The sequence below is a fragment of the Leguminivora glycinivorella genome, chromosome 5, assembly GCF_023078275.1.
Source record: "Leguminivora glycinivorella isolate SPB_JAAS2020 chromosome 5, LegGlyc_1.1, whole genome shotgun sequence".
Lineage (NCBI taxonomy): Eukaryota > Metazoa > Arthropoda > Insecta > Lepidoptera > Tortricidae > Leguminivora > Leguminivora glycinivorella.
The window spans coordinates 2,850,244-2,870,491 of NC_062975.1; the positions used below are offsets into that span (position 1 = coordinate 2,850,244).

General features: G+C 36.8%; 2 protein-coding genes across 2 annotated transcripts in view; both read right to left on the reverse strand.

Annotated features, from left to right (window-relative positions):
- LOC125226452 (cAMP-specific 3',5'-cyclic phosphodiesterase-like) overlaps nt 1-20,248 on the reverse strand; it is a 729,130-nt gene that overhangs the window by 265,920 nt on the left and 442,962 nt on the right. The window lies entirely within an intron of this gene.
- LOC125226457 lies at nt 10,282-12,282 on the reverse strand. Its single transcript, XM_048130442.1, has 3 exons — nt 12,137-12,282; nt 10,971-11,339; nt 10,282-10,421 (listed from the first exon to the last, which is right to left on the reverse strand). The coding sequence occupies exon 2, from the start codon at nt 11,316-11,318 to the stop codon at nt 10,977-10,979; it is 342 nt and encodes a 113-aa protein (XP_047986399.1). The 5' UTR covers nt 11,319-11,339; nt 12,137-12,282; the 3' UTR covers nt 10,282-10,421; nt 10,971-10,976.

A 20,248-nucleotide genomic window follows, 5' to 3' on the forward strand; every position in this document is an offset into this window, starting at 1 on the left:
TAGAGCCGGCACCTACTTACTGCGGGATTAAGTTTATTGTGAATGAGACAAATGCTGTGCAGCGGGTGAACTGGGTAAGCTGTTACAATTTGGTGCATCGCTTACAGGATGGGTACTTAATATGCAATTAATACTTAATACTTAATATGCAGTACATACTTTATGGGTCCTAAAGATAGCTGAAAATGTAAACGTGTTTAAATAAAAGTGGGTTTTACCTACGTTAGTTTTTGGAGATGACTAGGTACAAATAAAAGGATAAAGTGATTAGGTAGATTAGTGTTTGGTGTTTTCTTAGAGACTTATTTTTTTTAATCACTGAAAATTGGTATATTTCAAAAGATATAAAATAACTTTCTTTCTTTCTTTCTTTAATAAGTTTCTATAGTGTCACATCACCTTAACAAAAATACCAACACCTGTGGTAGCACGGTGGTAATCTGGTGGTAATCTATCGCACCATTCTAAAAAGTATGTAAGTGCGAAACAGCGAAAGTGATGTTAAATGATATGTAATAAAAAGACGACTATCGACACGACACGCGACGGTCTGAGATTGACAGCTGTCTATCATTTGTCACCATAGCTGTCACGTTCTAACTGAAGTGTGAAAGTGACGTTCATGACATGACAAGTCAGAAAAAGACTCGATAAAAACTTTGGATTTTTTTCGAAGCAAAACTCAATAGGTTGACAATGAAATGGTTCAGGTTTCATATCCAAAAAGGATAAAATCAGTATTCAGTAGGTTTCGTTAGGACTGTCTGTCTGCATGTGTTCAATACACATCATAGTTTTACCACAACATGTTCGTCAAGCAAAATACTTCTATGAAATTATTTTGTTGAATATAAACACGTAGGTACCCTCTAAGTTATGATATATTTATGATGGCATACATATACAGGGTGGGGCATGTAACAAAAGCAAAAAATTAAACTGTAGGCTATACTCCTTAAACTGACCAACATTTGTTCAGTGACTTTTAAAAATTATGAAGTCTTTAAATTTTCAATTTTTCATACAAAATAAATATTAGCTTCAATGTACGCCATTATTGTTGTCATTGACGTTGTCTGTCACACTTTAGACTTAACAGAATTCGCAATACATTACCTCTTAGAAAAAACTTTCAAGGGTGATAAAAATCAAAATACAAGTTATTTTTAAAAGTCGCTGAACAAATGTTGATCAGTATAAGGAGAATAGCCTACAGTTTAATTTTTTGCTTTTGTTACAGGCCCCACTCTGTATAGTACTTTCCGCAAATGTTGCTGTAAATAGTTTGGCATACATATATAGTACTTTCCGCAAATGTTGCTGTGAATAGTTTTTTCCGAATCGTATAAAAAACATTTCATCAAGTGTCACGACTCGCACTTGGCCGGCTTTTCTGTTTTATTTTGTTTTTTTGCACGCAAATTAAATGTTTAATTACCTACTCACTCAATCTCCCGGATATTTTGGCTTTCGGCCACTCGCTATCCTCTATTAATAGCGCTCTCCCTTTCTTATACTGAGATTCGCTTGTTTTAGTCATCATACGTCACGATTTCTGACATCGGTGTAAAAATGTATTGCATAAAACAAAACCATAAGATCAAAGGGAATATTTTCCTCAAAGTTACGACGAGGCACCTGTATTAAAATTTAAAAAGTCAATATTGTTAAGTTTGCCAACATTGAGGAAACTTATTATCGATACATTTTTTAATTTATTGGATAAATATAGAAGCTACAAAAGTGAAATTGGCCAGAGACACGTTCGGATTATAATAATGCGATCTGATTAGGGAATGCAATAAATAACCGATCAAATATCATAACCGGTTACGGTTACGGTTATCTGTGCCCAAAAATAACCAATAACCGGTTATAATCGGTTACCCTATGAAACTTTCCGTACTTGGCGCGAGAATCACATTTACTTTCGCAATTTGTAAGTAACTGAGTTAAAACCGGTATGATGAGGTTTATTCTATCGATCTTTATAGCAGCCTTTAAAGCGCCCGTCTTCGGACATAGGCCTCCTCTCCATTCCTCCACGCCTGTCGGTCCATTGACATCTGCATCCAGTTCTCGTCAGCTTGTTAGCAGATGTCATCTCTCCATCTAAGGGGCGGCTTGCCACAATGAGGTTTATTACTTAAAAAATCATGCATCAAGCTCAGAACATATTTCAAAACGACTACCGTTATCGGTATTCCACAATTTTTGTTCATGTTTGTTACTTTTTATAATACGTATTACACGATCGAGTAGATGTGGATGTAATCAAGATCCTCAAAAAGTCTAGGCGATGATGATACGGCCACGTGCTAAGGCATCAAACATCAAAGGGTTTGGAGTGCCGGAGCGGAGATTAAAGTATCATGTAAGTGTTAATGGAAAATAGCGGGCTATCATGACACATATTTATATGTAAGTCAACATATTTTGAGATATTTGATGGCTTGTTCTACTTTATATAATCTCATCAGAAGTTATTTCAGACATCGCTCGACCAATTTCAATTTGCTAGGCTTATTATTTAACTATAAATATTGGATGTATTTTTCATTAAAATTTCATTTTGTAAGATGTTTATATGTATAAATAAAATAAATAAAAATAAATAAATACCATCAAAGGTTAATTTTTACCAAACAGTAACACCTGCATTATATACTTTCTCACTTTGTTAGCTGTCACTTCATTTGATGTTGAATAAACATTTTCTATTAGTTATGCGCAAGTATGTCATGTCTACAATCTATTTTCAATAGAGTTACATATAAACACATCTCACTATTCAATTTACATTTGTTGTTAGTAAGATTGTATTAACTTAGTGCAAGGTTCTAGAGAACAGCTGGCGTAGCCGAATAGCAATCGCAGACGCCAGACGCCGACAGAAATGCAGTCTAGCTCTGTCGCGCCAATACACAAAAGCGATAGAGATAGATAGCTACGAAACAGATATTATCGTGAGCATTTGTGCATTCGGCTGCGCACACTGCAGCAAAGCATGCAAAGGATGGTCTTTACTAACTCCCAGGAGTGCACACGGTATCTCAGGTAATCTTCTTAGGGACGCTAGAGACTGAGTATACATTTTATCCTGGCACTTATAAGGTTCAGGTTCCTTCCACTTGGTACGGAAAAGTTGAACTGGTACTTTTTATCATGATTTAGTATTAAAGAGCAATTCTTGTATATTTATTTATTTATTTATATATACCGACGATCCTAACGATTTCGCTATTCATGTGGGGGTTTTCGGGGGTGACAAAGGATGCCGGAAAACGCGAATTTTCGAGAGTTTTTCTTTGGTGTATGGTCGTTTCGCCGCGCGAGCATAAATGTACGAGGTCGGTCTTTAGGCAGAAGATCGACGGTGAGCCAGAAATTAAGTTTTTGTTTTTTGTCTTTTTTTTTGTTTTTGATTTTAGAGTTTTTTTTTTATCTAAAGACGTGATATATTAAAATAGAGTCTAGCGAAGCTCGGTCGCACAGATATTTGTTTTAAAACATTGTCGTTATTGTCTTTATTCGCTTTAATTTAGGTTAAGATTTTAAGAATCTATATATAACAAAACACAAAACAATACAAAAAACACATCGTCACTACTTTAAAAAAAACTTGTATCTTCGTCAGTCAATGAAAAGAAAATTGTAAAACACTGATTTAAACTTTCACGATTATTACACATAATTATTTTTAAAAACCGGGACTTAATCGCGTATAACTACATATTAAACTGACCTCCAACGTTTCAAGGACGGCGTTGTCCCCGTGGTCTCGGAGATACGCGATTAAGTCCCGGTTTTTAAAAATAAGAAAATTGTAGTAAGTATGTATGGAATGCATATAGACTTACTGCGTTTTAACTTTGAGGAACAGCGTGAGATACGAGATTTTTTAAAAGTAGTGACGACATACTCGTATAATAACTATTGTTTGACAACTGATTACTGTTGCATTTTATACGAATTTGGACTGTCTCTGATCTTAACAAATTAAATAGTATTACTTTAACATACAAAAGTTATGTCTTTATCATAAACCTGTTGTCTTTATTATTAATCTCTCAACTCTGTAAAGTTACTCGTCTCCGAGGAAACATGATTGTTTCTGCATTCAATAATTGAATATACATTACTACAAAGACAAGACGAGCTCCAAATTGCTTGTCATACTCAAACAGAATACACTTCAACTGGTCCAGGGATTCATAATTAAGCCAGAATCTATTCATTACTTGCTTTTTGTGATGAAATGTCAATCTTGATAATTACGTATTAATTTACTACATTATTACCTATGTAGATAATTTCCCAGCAGGGGATCGATTATTGAATTTCGAACGCACGAATTCGCCGTTCGAAAGTCTGTGGAAAACGACGTCATGCTATTTTTGAAAAAGGACGGCGAAGTAATTTTAAAACTAGTGGTAATGACCACTCGTTTTCGATTCTGTTAGTAGAATTTAAATCGCTAGTAGTGGAGATATTATCACACGAATTTCACGAAATCGAATGGCCGAGATTCAAAAATCGGCCCCCAGTTCCCAACTAGACATTTTTATTTTCCACGATATATTTGGATTTTTCATCATTTATAACTCTTAAACTTGTCATAAAGCGGTTATGTCTGCGTTATGCTGGCTTCGTAGGTTTACCGCTTAGTTGAACCAGTATAACTGAACTTAAGAAACGTCAAATCTTTGTGTAACTAAATATCTCACTTATACTGGTTTTTTCCGGCAAATGGTGAAAAATAGCACAGCACCGCCTCTCGTTGAAAACTTGTGTAATTTAAGCCGTTTGTTTCTGTCACTACTTGGCAATATTTTTAAACTCTGTCACGTTCTGGTATACAGGTATGATTAATGTCGGTATATCATCACTGCTGCACCCGCTGGGTGGACAGCGTTAAGGCCTGCCAGGGATTAACACAGGCGTCTATTATTAGGACTGCAGAAGACCGTGCTGAGTTGGTGCACAAAATAACGACCTCATGTGGTCGCGACCTTCAGCCTTAGCATGCGGAACCGAGGATGATGATATATCATCAGTAAACAATATTACTGAAGGTTGTCTGCAAGATATCGCTCTTTAGCGATAAGACCGCATGTTGTCTGCCTCTATAATGTACAATCATGAAATTTTGTCCCTGTTGTTTATTTTGCTGAGGTATGCAAATAAAGAGAATATGAATGGCTTATAGTAACTGAGTAATTAAAATTATATAGCGCAAATACAAATTCAGCCCCTTATCCACTGCTGAGCATATGCGTCTCTTTTAGTAATCTATTTGTCCCGGTCCTGAGCTAGTCTCATCCAGTTGTGACCCGCACTTTTCCTAATGTCCATCCAAGAAGCCGAATTGCAGGAATCAAACGTATAAAAAGGTTTTACGATAAAAGTCGACAGAAATAAATAGATTTGGCTTATAAAGCGCAAAATAAAATGAGAAAACAACGAATTCTAAGAAGCAATTACTGGTATCATAAGCAGGAAATAACTCTAGTTATTATCTTTGTCTTCAGTTGTAAAGCCTTAAAGCTACCATGGGTAGTCGACAGTGTAACGTGGAAATAAAATTCACCTCCTGAATGTAAATGTAATAAACATATTTCTCGGAAAAATGTACTTCTCTTTTATTATTTCTGTCGATGAAATTGAATTTTCTGCATCAAATTGCTGCTGCAGCTCATTTTCTTATACATTTGTATATTACAATGAGTCAGTCGTTAAAGCTTATGAAGATTAGCTTTATAAGGTGAAAACTGAGATTTTGGCGCTGTATCTTTCAAACTTTAAAATTGCAATGTGTTTCAGAAAGTGGATTCAAAAAGTAAATTCATCAAATACAAAATTTTAACTACTATGACTGGTCTTCAAGTAGTGGGCACAGATGTTAGATATTATAAAGGTTCATTGCACTGTGCTAAATCACGAAACTGTTTACTAAATTGGATAATTTATGATCTTGACTACAGCTTCAATCTGTCCGTCCAGTAAAATAAAATATTCTACAGTTTTCGCGATTTGAACACATACATTTTTATGACCGGATCTATCGCGAATTATTTCCAACGTTTCGACTTACGTTAATACTAATATATTTTAGAAGCAGAGAAAACCAGAAATATATATGCAGTTTCATGACTTATACATACACAAGCGTTGGTATATTTGAGTTTATAAATCCGTACCTAACTGGGGATTCCGCCCGCAGCGGTGAGCTAGCGCGTGACCGAGCGGCAAACTATGCTCTAAATTTCAGGCGACCACAGAAGTTCTGTTCGTCAAATGCCATTGCCGGGCCACACAGAGCGAGGCACGGCGCGAGGCAATTTACTCACGCGGCAAACGTGCGGCGGCTGATCAGGCCCCGTAGCCGAATGGCATTTCTACGACGCGAAACGAAAACGAAACGCCTCGAAAGGTAATCTGGCTCTGTCGCGCCAATACGCAAGAGTGATAGTGATAGATATCTACGAGCGTTTCGTTTCGTGGGCGTTTGTGCATTCGGCTACGCACGCTGATGCAGTGCGCGCGTTTTGCTCCGCCGAGCAGCCTGCCACGGCCGCGGCGGCGGTACGTCTACATTGAACATTTTCCTCGCGAGCACTTTGCCGCTTCGCTTTTGCGACGTACCTCGCTAGACCCAGCTAATGCCATACAGCGATGATCAACTATAGTTTTATCGAATTTAATACTGGATTCGTAATCAGGCTAAGGTCAGGATCGCCAAAACCAAGTTATCGCCCACGTCATCATGTCATACGATGATGATGATGTCGCCGATGATAACGCAAATGACGACACGTCGAGCATTTTGGCTGGATGAATATTTTGATGTGATAAGCAAACACAATCGAGAGATAACAAGTTTCAATTTAAGCTAACCTGTATCAGGCAGATTAACTCACTATCATATCTCTCGAACTTGTAAAAGTCTGATATAATCATTTTCATTCAATTTGTAATACATGAACGAGTATCTTATCGACAGTTATTATGGAGTTATGAAGACACAAACCACTTGTAACTGGCTTTATTGAAGAACAGAAAAATATAAATTCCGTGTGGAAGGTTTGTTGTACAGGAGTGGCCCTGGCTGTTATCTCATCTCTTGCAGCTGCTGACTATACTTCGTTTTTAAGACAAGAATGAATTATGGAGAGATTAAATATAAGATTGCTATACCGCAAAAATTATGATAAGTACTCTCTTATTATTTAAAAGAAAAACTTGACTATGCGTATAATTACATTAAAATTATGTGATTTGTCTTACCATTTTCGACTCCTCCCATTATCGACATGGCATAATATTACTATATAACTTCTTGAGCTTACCGTGGGACTCAATCAATCTGTGTAAGAATGTCCTATTTATTTATATAATGCGCGTGAAACTAAGTTTCCCGAATCGGCTTAATCCATGCAATTACGCCATTGACTGAATGAATGACATAGCAGAAAAAGTTTTCAAAGCGCTCGATATTATGTAGGTAAATAATTATATATACATTCTAAAAATGATCGAAACTTTAAGGATTTTGTACTCTTTAGTTAACTTTTTCTGCTCCGGCACTTAAACAAGTCATTGAAATGGCATATTTTTCACAATTCTGCAATCTATTTTACAATTTACACATAAACAATTCTTAATGTGGAATTGTATAAGAGACAATATGGTAAGTATGTGTTTATAATAAGGTTCAGTGATCTTAGAGTGAGAGATAAGTTGGAATCTCGTGTACATACATAGGTAGTATAATACCTTCATTATGGGGATCTAATGGTTAGGTACCTGGTCAGTTGATCACATACCCACAATCTCACGCGCGCGTCGGAATTTATTCAATTCATACTCTCTCTTTCTCTCTGTGTGTGAGTGTGTGTATGTGTGTGGCGTGTGTGTATGTTCTCAAATCTTCTAGCACGTTTTGTTTTGACCTGGGATGTTGTTGTAACGAACATGTTTGTCTTGAGACTTTATTGTTCATGCGTCGATTACTCCCAAAATAAACGTTGTATCACATTCCCCGTCACATTTACATTCGTATTTTGGGTTAGAAAACTTTTCTATTTATCCTTTTTTTTACATTTTGAAAAAGGTATTGTTAATATTTCACTATCCTAATTTTAAATGTTGGCTTTAACGTTGCTTGACAAATTACGTTCTCAATATAGGTTTACTTGACAAAATAAAAGTACGCAGTTTTAAAATAGTACCGTAACGTAATGGAAAAATAATCATCCGATGATTCCTTTTGTCATTCACACCGCACAAAGCTGCCAGGATCATTTATTCTACATAATCGAGTTATCCTGGCGAGTGAGAAGCAGCGTGTATTGTGAAAAAACAGGTGAACATTATCCACAAACCAAAGTGCTCACGGCGAAAGTAGGTTCATTTAATTTTTCATAGAATGAATCCTTGTGTGTAGCAGACTTTTTAATTAAAAGCTTTCAGAGTACGCGGGAAATGCTGCAATGAGAAATATTTCCAGTAAATGTTAGTTGCCGGATATTGAATTTGGTCTGCATCTTTGATTGTACTTAACTATTGAGCTATTGGTATGGGAATCGAGATATATGTGACCCTGCCTGTAAAGCCGGTGGTCTAGGGTACGGTACCCGGTAAGGGTTAGCACAGATATTTAACTCTGAGTCATGAGTCATGAGAGTCTCAAGTATGTAGAACGCTACGGCTGTCTGAGCACCCACAACACGAGCCTTCCTGAGCTAGCTGTGGGACGGAAACAATCTATTTAAGGATGTCCTACAATTCATTTATTTTCTATAGGATATGGCTGAGCGATGTGAAAACTTATGTAAGCTTCAGAAGCATCAAGCTTACTTATTTTGGGGGTTCATATTTATGTGTTTGAGCTGAAATGCCTCGATCGTGACTGTTCCAATTTAAAACGTTTACAGAGAAACATAAACATGGCGATGTAAAGAGTTTTTATGTACTCGTACATCACGATTCCGTGCTGACGCACACCGCGCACACGACGTCGCTAATGTATTGCTCTTGGCAAGAGGAAAGTCGGAGAATCTATCTTCAAAATAATAACGTTTCAGCGGTTCTTTAACATTCTTTAATATTGACAGATATAAACATTTATACATGAGAGTTGGCAGTCTCAGTGTTCTACTTATATTCTAACTCCATTGTTCTAGAATGTTACAGTAGAGCATGAGAGATAAAAAGTTCATTGACACCAGATTCACAATTCTCTGCAATAGTGACACTTCGTAAATATTTTGTAATTTTTGGAAACCTTATTCCAATAGTCTTGATAATTTAAGTTTGGCAACAAACATTGACGGTACGTCTATTTAACGAACTTAAAATAATGTATCTAACTTTGTTGTCTAACATTGAGAACATATGGAGAAAATGTTGTGCCAGAAAATGACAAATAACATTTGAGGTATTTAAAAATATACGTGCAACTAGATCATATGGTAAAACGAGATAATATAAAAAATAACCTTTCAAAGAATACTTCGGAGCCATCAGAGTCACTCCGCGGCAGGATCAACTTGGGCAGCACCATACCCTTCTTCCGCCTGCCGCGGATGCCGGAAGGAGACGGCCATTGCAACTCGGTGGTAGCCAATGGACTGTGAGGACTGAGAATCGTTAGCCTGCGCTCTGGGGGTGGGAGGCTCAGTTGCTGTAATGCTCTCCTTTCCGTACTTGCAAACAGTCCTCGCCTCTTCTCTGCTGTAGCTCCCATATCTTCCCCAGACAACGCTCTTCTGGCGGGTGCCCCTCTCGCCTCTCTTATATCTCTTTCGCTCGCTGTAAGAAATGAGCTACGGTGCGAGCGCACCACCGTGCATGAGCTGGCTGGGCGCGCCGGTGAAGAATCCTTGCATGGACGGAGACTCTCCATGGAGCGGGCAGACTCGACGCGCGCCGCCGCCAAGTACTGCCCGCTCGTCGCGGTCGTATGGGCCACCTCGCATTCTTCTTGGCTCGAGCTAGACGTGCCGCTGCGGGAGAACGTGCTCGTTTTTGACACGAAACTTCGGTCACTAAATTGGGCTGCAGCGGATATGCTGGATGTGTTGGCGTCATTGGATTCCGAGGAGGCCTGCGCTCGTACGCTTCCCTCCTCAAGAGACTGGTGCACCACGCGAGAGTTGAGAGAACTGAACTTGGCAAGGTTTGCCCTGCGAATTTTTCTTTCGTCGTCTTCCTCTTCCATTTTTATGCTAACTTGAACTTTCCATTTACACTTAAGCGCACGACACAATTTAATACACTATTGAACTTTCAGAATATTTAATGATATCGTATTATTTAACTTTATTATTAATAATTATTATCATAAAATAATAAGGAACACTGGACACAGTCTTTGACACTCTTTGAAACCACCATCACAGGCACGATTGTAAGGACACCTGAAACAAATAATTTTATTAGAATAGTTATATTTATAACTCAAATATCTTTGTTGTACGGATACGTTAAAGGAAATTGTTGACTTAGGAGAAGGATAATACTTGTCAGCCATCAAGGATAAATTGGATCGAGTGTATAGGTTATCCTATAATTTCATTACCAAAATAAAATAAACCGAAGTCAGATTTTGTTATACCTCACAAATATTTGAATAAATGATGAGGTTCACGTGCCTATCAAGCTATACGGCCCGGGCTACGTATAAACAAACTCCATTTAATTTGGAGCAGCTCCGGCAAGCACACAGTTTGTTTTAAAGCCAAACTGACTCCGAGGGACTCAATTTCGTATTTCCACTTTAAACGCTTAGCAGTCAGGTAAATTTAAACTATTTTGGAAACAATGCCTATAAATCGAAAATTGTGTAACACATTAGATTCGTTATTCGTATGCGTTATATTAGATTCGTCAGTAAAGTCATGATCGTTTCGTAGTAAAATATATACCGCGTTGTTAGTAAGAGGCAAACAAATTGAGAATAGATTTACATGCGTTCAGTTGGCAGCTTTAGAGTCCAGGGCTAGTTGTCCCGCCTGGTTCGCGCAGTCTGTGAGTGCCTGCACTTGTTCGTCGTTGAGTCCCGTGGCCTTCACCTGGACATCAGCGCTCTTCGAGTGCTCAGAGCTCTCGCTGCTGGATTCTATCTTCTTTGAGGTCTTGTTTCCGTGGCAATCAATGTGGATCTCCTCCTCGAATTCTTCTTCGTAACTTGCTTGGAAGCTCTCGCGGAATTCCTGTCTCGCTTGGATGGTAACCTTTTCTTGGGTTTGCTTTTGCTGGATCATCTCATCCATGGTCTTCTTGACGAGTTGCTGACCGGCTTGCAGTTGAGACATTGTGGTATATTGTAATTTAATCTAAAATGATTGAAAAAAAGCCCTTTATAAAATTGGAAACTTGAGAGAATATAAATATTAAGTGAATTTGGGACGCAAGTAAATTCAGTTAGAGAGAATAAATATTATAGGATAGAATAGAATATAATTCGTGAACACAGGCAAGACAAAATACACATAATAACAACAAGACAGAAAGGAATGAAGTGCCACGAAATGGCCTCATCTCAGCGTGTTGCTGGTGACTTCCAACGCTGCTGCTATGCTGCTCTAATTTCTTGACATGTTACACATTCCATAGAATAATTTTCAATAAGTGAAATAAATTAAATATTCGATCAATTGCTATTCCTGTTCGATTGCGCTGAATAAATCATTCAACTCGCTGCATTAATGTAAATCAGAAATCCCAGTTTGATAGAAATTGATATTAGTGGTGGTTGGCGTGACGCCAAGAGACAAAGGTTTGGAGCGCATTTAAAATTACGGTGTTGAGGAATTTCTAGATGGCACGGACGATTCTTCAGCTAAACCGTACATTCCAGAGCACCAGGTTTATTAATTATAAAAATACTACAATGGTGGCCTCTTATAATCAATATTAACTAACCATGACTGTGCCAAAGTGTTAGATTTCTTTATTACCCCCAGAAAACTGAAGGAAAGTGATATTTTAAAACAAGCCTAATATGGGTAGTAAGTTTACGTCCAAATTATAGTTTATATGAGTCATTTAAAGAAAATCCAAAATCGAATTGAATGAAAGTAACAACCCAAACAAGGAAATAAAATTAGGTAATGCAGAAGCTATCACGAACCTGAGACGTACGACAAAAATAATCCAATTCACTCAGTTAGTGCACTTTGAAATACAAATGAAAGATTTTTCGGGAGTTGTTTTCACGTCGGAGCTTGCGCGTGGACTGAGTGGCGGGCGTGCGGCGTCGGGCTTTGTTTCGGCGGGAGCTTCTGCGTGGGCGCCGCTCCAGAACGCCGAACCTGGATCCATAGGCAAGTGACCAATCCCTCACGCTCTGAGGCAAACGATACGCAACTCTCTCTATCGCGCTACCGTAAGTGCGACACAAATAGTACGAAGGAGCGATAGCATTGGCTACTTGTATACGGGCCCTGCGCTTGCGGCTGCAAGACTTGGCTAAAATAACGCGACATTCGCGACATCTGTCTTGGCAAATTAACTAACTCGATAATTAATCTTGACATATCCTGATTCGGTGGTTAATTACATTCTTATAAGGACAGAAATATGTTATTGGCTTGGGTTTGATATAAATAACGTCCATTTAAGTGCCACTAAAGTTTAACTCGGCTAAAATTGCTTAGAAAGATATTTTATGACGGGTACCAGGTGTGATACTTCAAAATCGCACTGTTAAAATAGTCCCGAAATAGCGTTATGCGTCAACGGGAGAAGTCATGAAACGATGAGTCTTCGAGACGGGGGCGATAAACGTGATAAACATGACTGCAGCGTTTATGAATAACGATTGCGATTGCCAAAGTTCTTCATGACTAAGAGGCGTAGGGATAGCCACGAGGGCGTAGGAATAGCCACGGGTGCCCACGGAATACCTAGATTCCGAGAAAATTATGGTATTTAGGGCGACCTTCTTCGTTATTTATCCCGTTGTTTGCTTTGATTGTTCGGTCGCGCCGAAAATAAATTCTCATCTATTAGTCATGATGGTTCAATATAAAACAGTTAGAATGTCTTTGTTCTCTGACGAATTAATGCATATAAATAACGCCTTCGAATCTTTAATTTATATTCAGTGCTCAATTCGCATTGCAGTTCCACGTCCACGATACAATAATCATAATACTCACTTTAACTATGCTTAAAATACATATTATTTTGTGCACAGAAATTTGTGTTAATATTTTGTGTACATATATTAGTGCTTGTATTTGACATTTCATTGGTTAATGTACCGATGAGAACTTTTTGTTGTAAATTTGTTTGTATGACAAACTATGATTCTTATTATATTGTATTATAGATGTGTTTTTATATGTACATATTACGTGTTGGGCTGTAGTCTGTAAGTTTTATGCATAATGTTATTGTAATAAATAAATAAATAAATGATTTACCTCTCCAATATCAGTCCAGCTAATAACTTCGTTTGATTTCTTAATATCTCAATTATGCTTAAACCGCCCCAAAGGAGCACTCTGCAAATATTTCATATCACCATGAATTTCAATCAGTGAAGCTGTACCTTTTACACATTTTATGCAAAATTTCCAAAGGTGAGCGGCAAGGTTAAAATGAACACAGAATAATTAATTTTTATGTCATCTTAATTAGGTACCTGTATAATTTGTTTTTATGAATGATTTTAGGTACTTATCAACATGCCTAATTTGTAAATAATAATATATTTATTATTGAGGTATTAGTTTTTGTTAAAAAATATAAGCCAATTTTTTGTCGCGATATATTTTGACGACGCAAGCAAGATGTCAGCGGCTATGACATCAATTAGACATCGAAATAAAATTGGAATTGTACTCATAGTAATTTATAAATATTGTCTGTTTTTGTCATAGTAAAAATATTTATAGTGTGTCTTCAAAAAGTTTATAGTAGAGCGTTCTGATAGAAATTCCCTTTAAATTATCCGTCTCATTTACTTGTATTTTTTTAACAAGATAAAACATGCGTCCATCTTTTAACGATAAAGCAAGGTCTAACGCTTAGTGAAAAATAAAACTTTTAAGACATGCCTTTACTTGTAGCAGTAGGTATGTAAATAAAAAACATTGAGATCTCTTTCTCAAAGAATTTAGCACGAAAGATAAACCCAGCTGCAAGTCCCGGGTTAAAGCTGAATTATGACTGGCGACTGACAAAAAAGCACCCGGAGCACGGACAGGAATAAAACTGTCACAATATTTTATTTTATTAAGTGCCTATAAACTGTAGTTCACAAAGACGCGAGCCTTGGTTTATAATTATCATGCAAACGTTATCAAATTCATTACTTAATATTTATCAAATTCGCTTGACATTGTAAATGGCGATCTATAATATACTTACTTATACTAAATAAATCAGTGGGGGCTAATTTGCTAAAAAATTTTGCTATCTGTTTCCGAATAGCAAAGTAAGTCATTACCAGTTAGTGTGGTGAAAAAAAAAATGCTAACTCATATTGTTAAAATGTATGTATGTAATGTAATTCACTCATCTTCATATCGTTATTGTGCCTCTTTGCTTTTGAGAGTTTGGCAAATACTTGACATAATGGTAAACAAGGCCCACATACGTTCCGAAAACTCATTCATACGAACAGGGGTGTTAAAACTTTCCACCCGCGACCTCCGAATCGAAAGCATGCTACGATAACAGCGCATCTGTCTTTTAACATAATTAGGCCCACTTGCACCAACCACTCAGGGTTAGTGGGCTGTCATCTGTCAAATTCCATATAAAATGGTGGGTTAACCCTCGGGTTAACCCTTCATATTCGTAGGTGCAAGTGGCCCTTATAGAAATTCAAAAGTTCAATTAAAGACCTTAAACATCTCATATTCAGTAGCTTTTGATCCGATATAATTCCGAGTGCTTCCAGTACTACACGTTTAAATATTTTGTTTGCGGCTCCCGCGGCGATGTCAAAACAAGATAACATTTTCAGTTCGAATACTGCATTGTTCCATCACGCTAAATTGAACCGCCTCGCCTATTCGTGGGTATATGTATAGCCTTTTATTTCCTTAATAATACATTTTTTTTTTTTTTTTTTTTTTTTTAATTTATTTATTTAAAGGTAACATACATTTTACATTTTTAAAGTTCCTCGCCAAACTGCTCATGCAGTTTGCATGTAATGCAAATGGGTAAAAGATAACCTCTCAGAGAGTGAAGGCCCCCTCCATATCTTTTCCATATAGTCCAATATTTGCAGTGGTTATCCAGATACAATTTATGAGTTACTCTTGGTACGTTTTGCCGGGCGGTTCATACTATCTCGTGACTAGCTTTGTCTGTCGTAGGTAAGTATACTAAATTGGAAAACCTATTCAATTGTTTACCATTCTTTTTGTTGCGCAATATTTTATATTCAAATTACTCGGCATGCGTGGTCGCGCTCTTATTATTAAAATAATAAACAAAGTTCGCGTAAAATGGACTATTTGTTGGCTTTATTTCAAGATGCGTTATTTCTCGGATGCAATTGGTCGGAGCGTCGTCTATGTAACGTGTTATTTTCCAAATAGTCATTAAAGTTGTATATAAACTGTTGTACACAATAAAGTGATTACTACTACTACTACTACTACTACTACTAAAGTTATTTAAAAAAGGAATCCAAAAATAAATAACTCTATTGTGATATGTATCTCAGTCGACCTTACACATAGTTGTACTTCGTATCTAAGTGTAGTTTACCACAGTTTAAAAGATACATTTCTATAGTAATTTTTATGCTAGCAAAACGCTTCAGGAAATTGCACGTTTAACCTTGGATTCTTAGTTCATTACAGATAACCACGCGAAAATATAATTATAGATAAATGCAGGCTAGTGGAACAAAATCATTGGTATCTTTATCATCCTTTGTAATTAAGGTAGATGATAAATCCTGAACGATACTAATCGTCCCATACTATAAGAGTTTTGAATGATTCTCGGTTATTTTCATTAGACTTATATTTACCGGGATATAGACCGTGATTACCTTTGATATCGGAAGCTCGACAAAAATCAAAACAGGTAATCACGGTCTATATCCCGGTAAATATAAGTCGTCTCATACTAAATGAAATATGGTCATACTAACACATTTTGGTAAGCAAGGTTGGGTGGCGCGGTGGGACGTAAAGTAATGGCTTAAGCCATTCAATAAAATATGCATACTCTAGCACTTTTCTTGTGTTTAATATAATCATAATGTGATATAAAATGATACATTTTTGTCACTTGCGTTGGGTTTAGTGTGTAGTGTTTATTTTTCTAGAAAAACAATATCTATGAATCAGATTATTTTTATTTACACCGTATTGCGAAATTTCCCGAATAGTAATCCAGACGTGGGTGAGATCAATGGAGAATGTGTTTATATTTCTAAAAACTCACACAACAGATGCCATCATCATCATTTTAGCCTTTTTTCCACTACTGTGGCCACTTTTCTAGTACGCCACTTGTCTCGATTCTGTGCAAGTTTCATCTAGTTGTATTTTTAAATATTTTTAAATTAATGGAAAAAATTGAAAAATTCACACCTCCGGCAGGACTCGAACCTGCGACCTTTGCCGGAACCAGCCCCGCTTCCAACTGCGCCACGGAGGCCTGCTGGCTGTGTGCGAATTTATCCATGCCTTCCCTCAGTTGTCTCATCTAGTTGTAATCCGCAATTTTCCAGATGTCGGCCAGCCGACCAGCCACCGAATGCCAAGCATTTTTCACATCTGTAAGTGGTCACTATTCCGTTAACATTTTACTCCACCTGACATCATTCATCCTAGCACCATATATATTATACCTAAATCTTTTGTATTGTTCCAAAAATAAAATGGTGTCGAACAATAATACTTAAACAAGGTTGGAAGCTTGTATATGTATAATCAGTTCAGTGAGCACGGGTTATCATTCTTAAGGTGTCACTATCATTCTTCGGCGGGCAGGGCTCGGCGGTACCTATCGATTTTCAGGGGAATTATGTGTTCATTGAATACACTCTGAAATCTGTGTAAGCAACTTAGTCAAATGACTTTGATAAAATTTTCCGATAATGGAAGAATCGAGTACGAAATCGCAAATTATGTGCCGCCAATATAACGAGTTAGCTTCTAATCATATTCATTTTTACATTTTTGACCCCAACATTGCTAGATTTAAGAGGCGCTTGGCTGGCGTCCTCTTCACCTCCTCCGCATGCTCCTCATGCTCATCTTCTTCTGTCACTGACTGCTAAATTTTCCTTCTACCGTTTAAATATGTTTAAGTTTGTCTCACTCGTATAGTTTAAATGCGTATACCCTTAGCTTAAGTTAATTACTCCCTTATTTGGTATTAGCTAAATTGTTACCTAATAGTTCTCTGATGTTTGCTATTGTAGTTTTACTTACTAGATAGTGCTAAAAATAAAACCGCCTTCAAAAATAAGCGCGTTACAAAACACGTAGAAACTAAAAAGCAAAAAATAAAAAACCTTTGAATTCAGATTTCTTATCGTATTGCAATAATCTAAACATCCAAATTATAAACAAATCAATTATTTTTGTAGTCGGTGCCAGACCTGTTTGTCGCCTTGCTATATTGCCTGTTTGGCCCCACCCAACCATACTCAGGCTGGCCCCGACTCCAAAAATAATTGATTTGTTTATAATTTGGATGTTTAGATTATTGCAATACGATAAGAAATCTGAATTCAAAGGTTTATTATTTTTTGCTTTTTAGTTTCTACGTGTTTTGTAACGCGCTTATTTTTGAAGGCGGTTTTATTTTTTGTTAAAAAGTTTATTTATTTGTTGATTTTTAGTGGTTCCTATTGATATTATATGTATCAATCCGAATATATGTACAGTAGTGAAAGAATTATCCTTTAACTCCTAACCATTGAAGAGTTGACCTTCCATCATCAGCTCAGCCACATAAAATTATTACCATCAGGCGTAAATACCGGTGTACCTTTGAAAAATATACTAAAAACATTACATGTGCCTGTAACATTTGAAGAGTTCCCTCGATTTCTCCAAGATCCCATCATCAGACCCCGACTTGATGCCAATGGGACCATCTCGGGGTTATACCCGTTCGATCAAAAAAAAATTTTTGAAAATCGGTCCACAATTCTCGGAGATATCGAGTAACATACATACAAAAAAATAAAAAAAAAAACATTCAGTCGAATTGAGAACCTCCTCCTTTTTTGAAGTCGGTTAAAAATATGTATTGTTTCCGCTGAATTGTAAAACATGCTGAGTACACTTGTTTTGGATCTCGTGCTAGTTTTAAGCCACTTAGTATAAGTTTTAATTGTTATTAAGATTTTGTACGAAATCTGTTTGGTGTACCTAATAAAGTAAAATAAAATAAAATAAAATAAAATAAAATTATACATATTTTATGAAATATTAAATTGCTGAGTCTACAAAATTCAGATTTTTTATTTCAGTGGACCATTATGTATACTGAAAAATTCGGACCTATGTGCAGAAAAACTATATAGGCATATATTATAGACATATACATTTACGGCGTAATTGATAAACGCTTTAAATATCCGAATTTGCTAACAATCGCTAATATCTGTCATGCTGACTTCCGTATTATATATATTTTTTAATGATTAAGGGTTTTTTTTCGACATATATGCTCCAAAATGGAATATAATTATAGTTGTACTGCAAACATTTAAAATTCGCATTAAAGCAAGAGCAGTTTATGCACTGCTGCGACTGATGTCGCTTAGCAATTATGTAATGGCTATTTGTATAAAAGGCAGAAATGTCAACGATGTCAAGGTCAAACATTTAGCTGGAGAGACTCCTCTGCAAACTAACTTCAGTACAGACACAGTATAATAAAAAGTACTATCGTACAGTATGGCCACTCCCGCTCCCCGCTGAAAGTGCCGCCCACCCCCTCTCGGTTACCTCACAGTTACCGCCTGTCAAAAACGCGAACAGTCGACCTGTCATATTCCACTCATACAAGCATGGTACGCGTTCACCTACACGAGCTTAGACTGTGTGCTAGGAACGCGCCTCTTTCATATATTTGATCGCCAGTGTCCGAGGTGTGGTACAGAGAAGCTCAACTACTTTCACTGCAGCTGACTACCAAGAACCAAGAGGTAGTGATAGTAAGAGGTCATATTGTAATTACACTTATTACCTTAACTTCGTGATATTATTTGTAAAGTCAGTAGTAATACAAATTACGATCTTTGTGTATATGTGAGGTAAGGTAAGTACAATACAAGTAAATAGCGACGACGGCGTTGAAACCAGGCATATGACTCATATTCTTTCCACTTTATTCTAGTGACTGTTTACTCAATTGTTCCGAGTTTTCTCAACAGGCTTGCTTAGATTCGGTTATGTTATGGCGGACAACCGAGGTTCAGCGTATGGTAACATTTGGTGACAGTTTTTACTAACAAAAGGAGTGCTATGTGACGTCTATTTCCTTTCATTACATTTTAAATAAAAGAATGCCACTTCTTGCATGATTAGCCATAATATTATATACATATATCACTAGTGGAAAGCATATTTTATATAGCTTTTTTAAACCCCGACGCAAAAACGACGGGGTATTATAAGTTTGACGTGTCTGTCTGTGAGTGGCATCGTAGGTCTCGAACGGATAAACCGAGTTTGATTTTTTTTGGTTTGGAATCTGAATTATTAGGGAGTGTTCTTAGCCGTGTTCATGAAAATCGGTCCACTATGTCGGTTTTTTTTTCAAAATTTTTATTTTGTGGTTAGGTTATTTATAAGTCAGTTATGTATAAATTTCACATAACGAGCGTGAATATCATATAAACTGACGATAATTATACGCAGGGAAACGGAAACCGCTCAAAAACCCGTTCTCGAAACCTTTATTTACCTATCCGGTATCCCAACACGAGGCTTTGTTTAAACGAGCAAAACAAATATCTACACTGAATAAAAACATTTTTTTTAACTAGGGAACAAAACACATTCTTTTATTCTATATATTTTTTTACGTTTCTTGTTGGTAAAGTTAGATGCGTAAGCTGAAGACCCGGGTTTGATTACCGTCTTCGCCACCAGTGGACTCAGTCTCTTTTTCTTTGGTGTATTGTATAGCATTCGTATCTTTTCAGTTTAGAAACATTGTTTTTGTTTCTTTATAAAACTAATCGATTAATGAAGAAAAGGGCTGGTGTTAATAGTATTTTATGTAACAGGCGTTTAAAGGA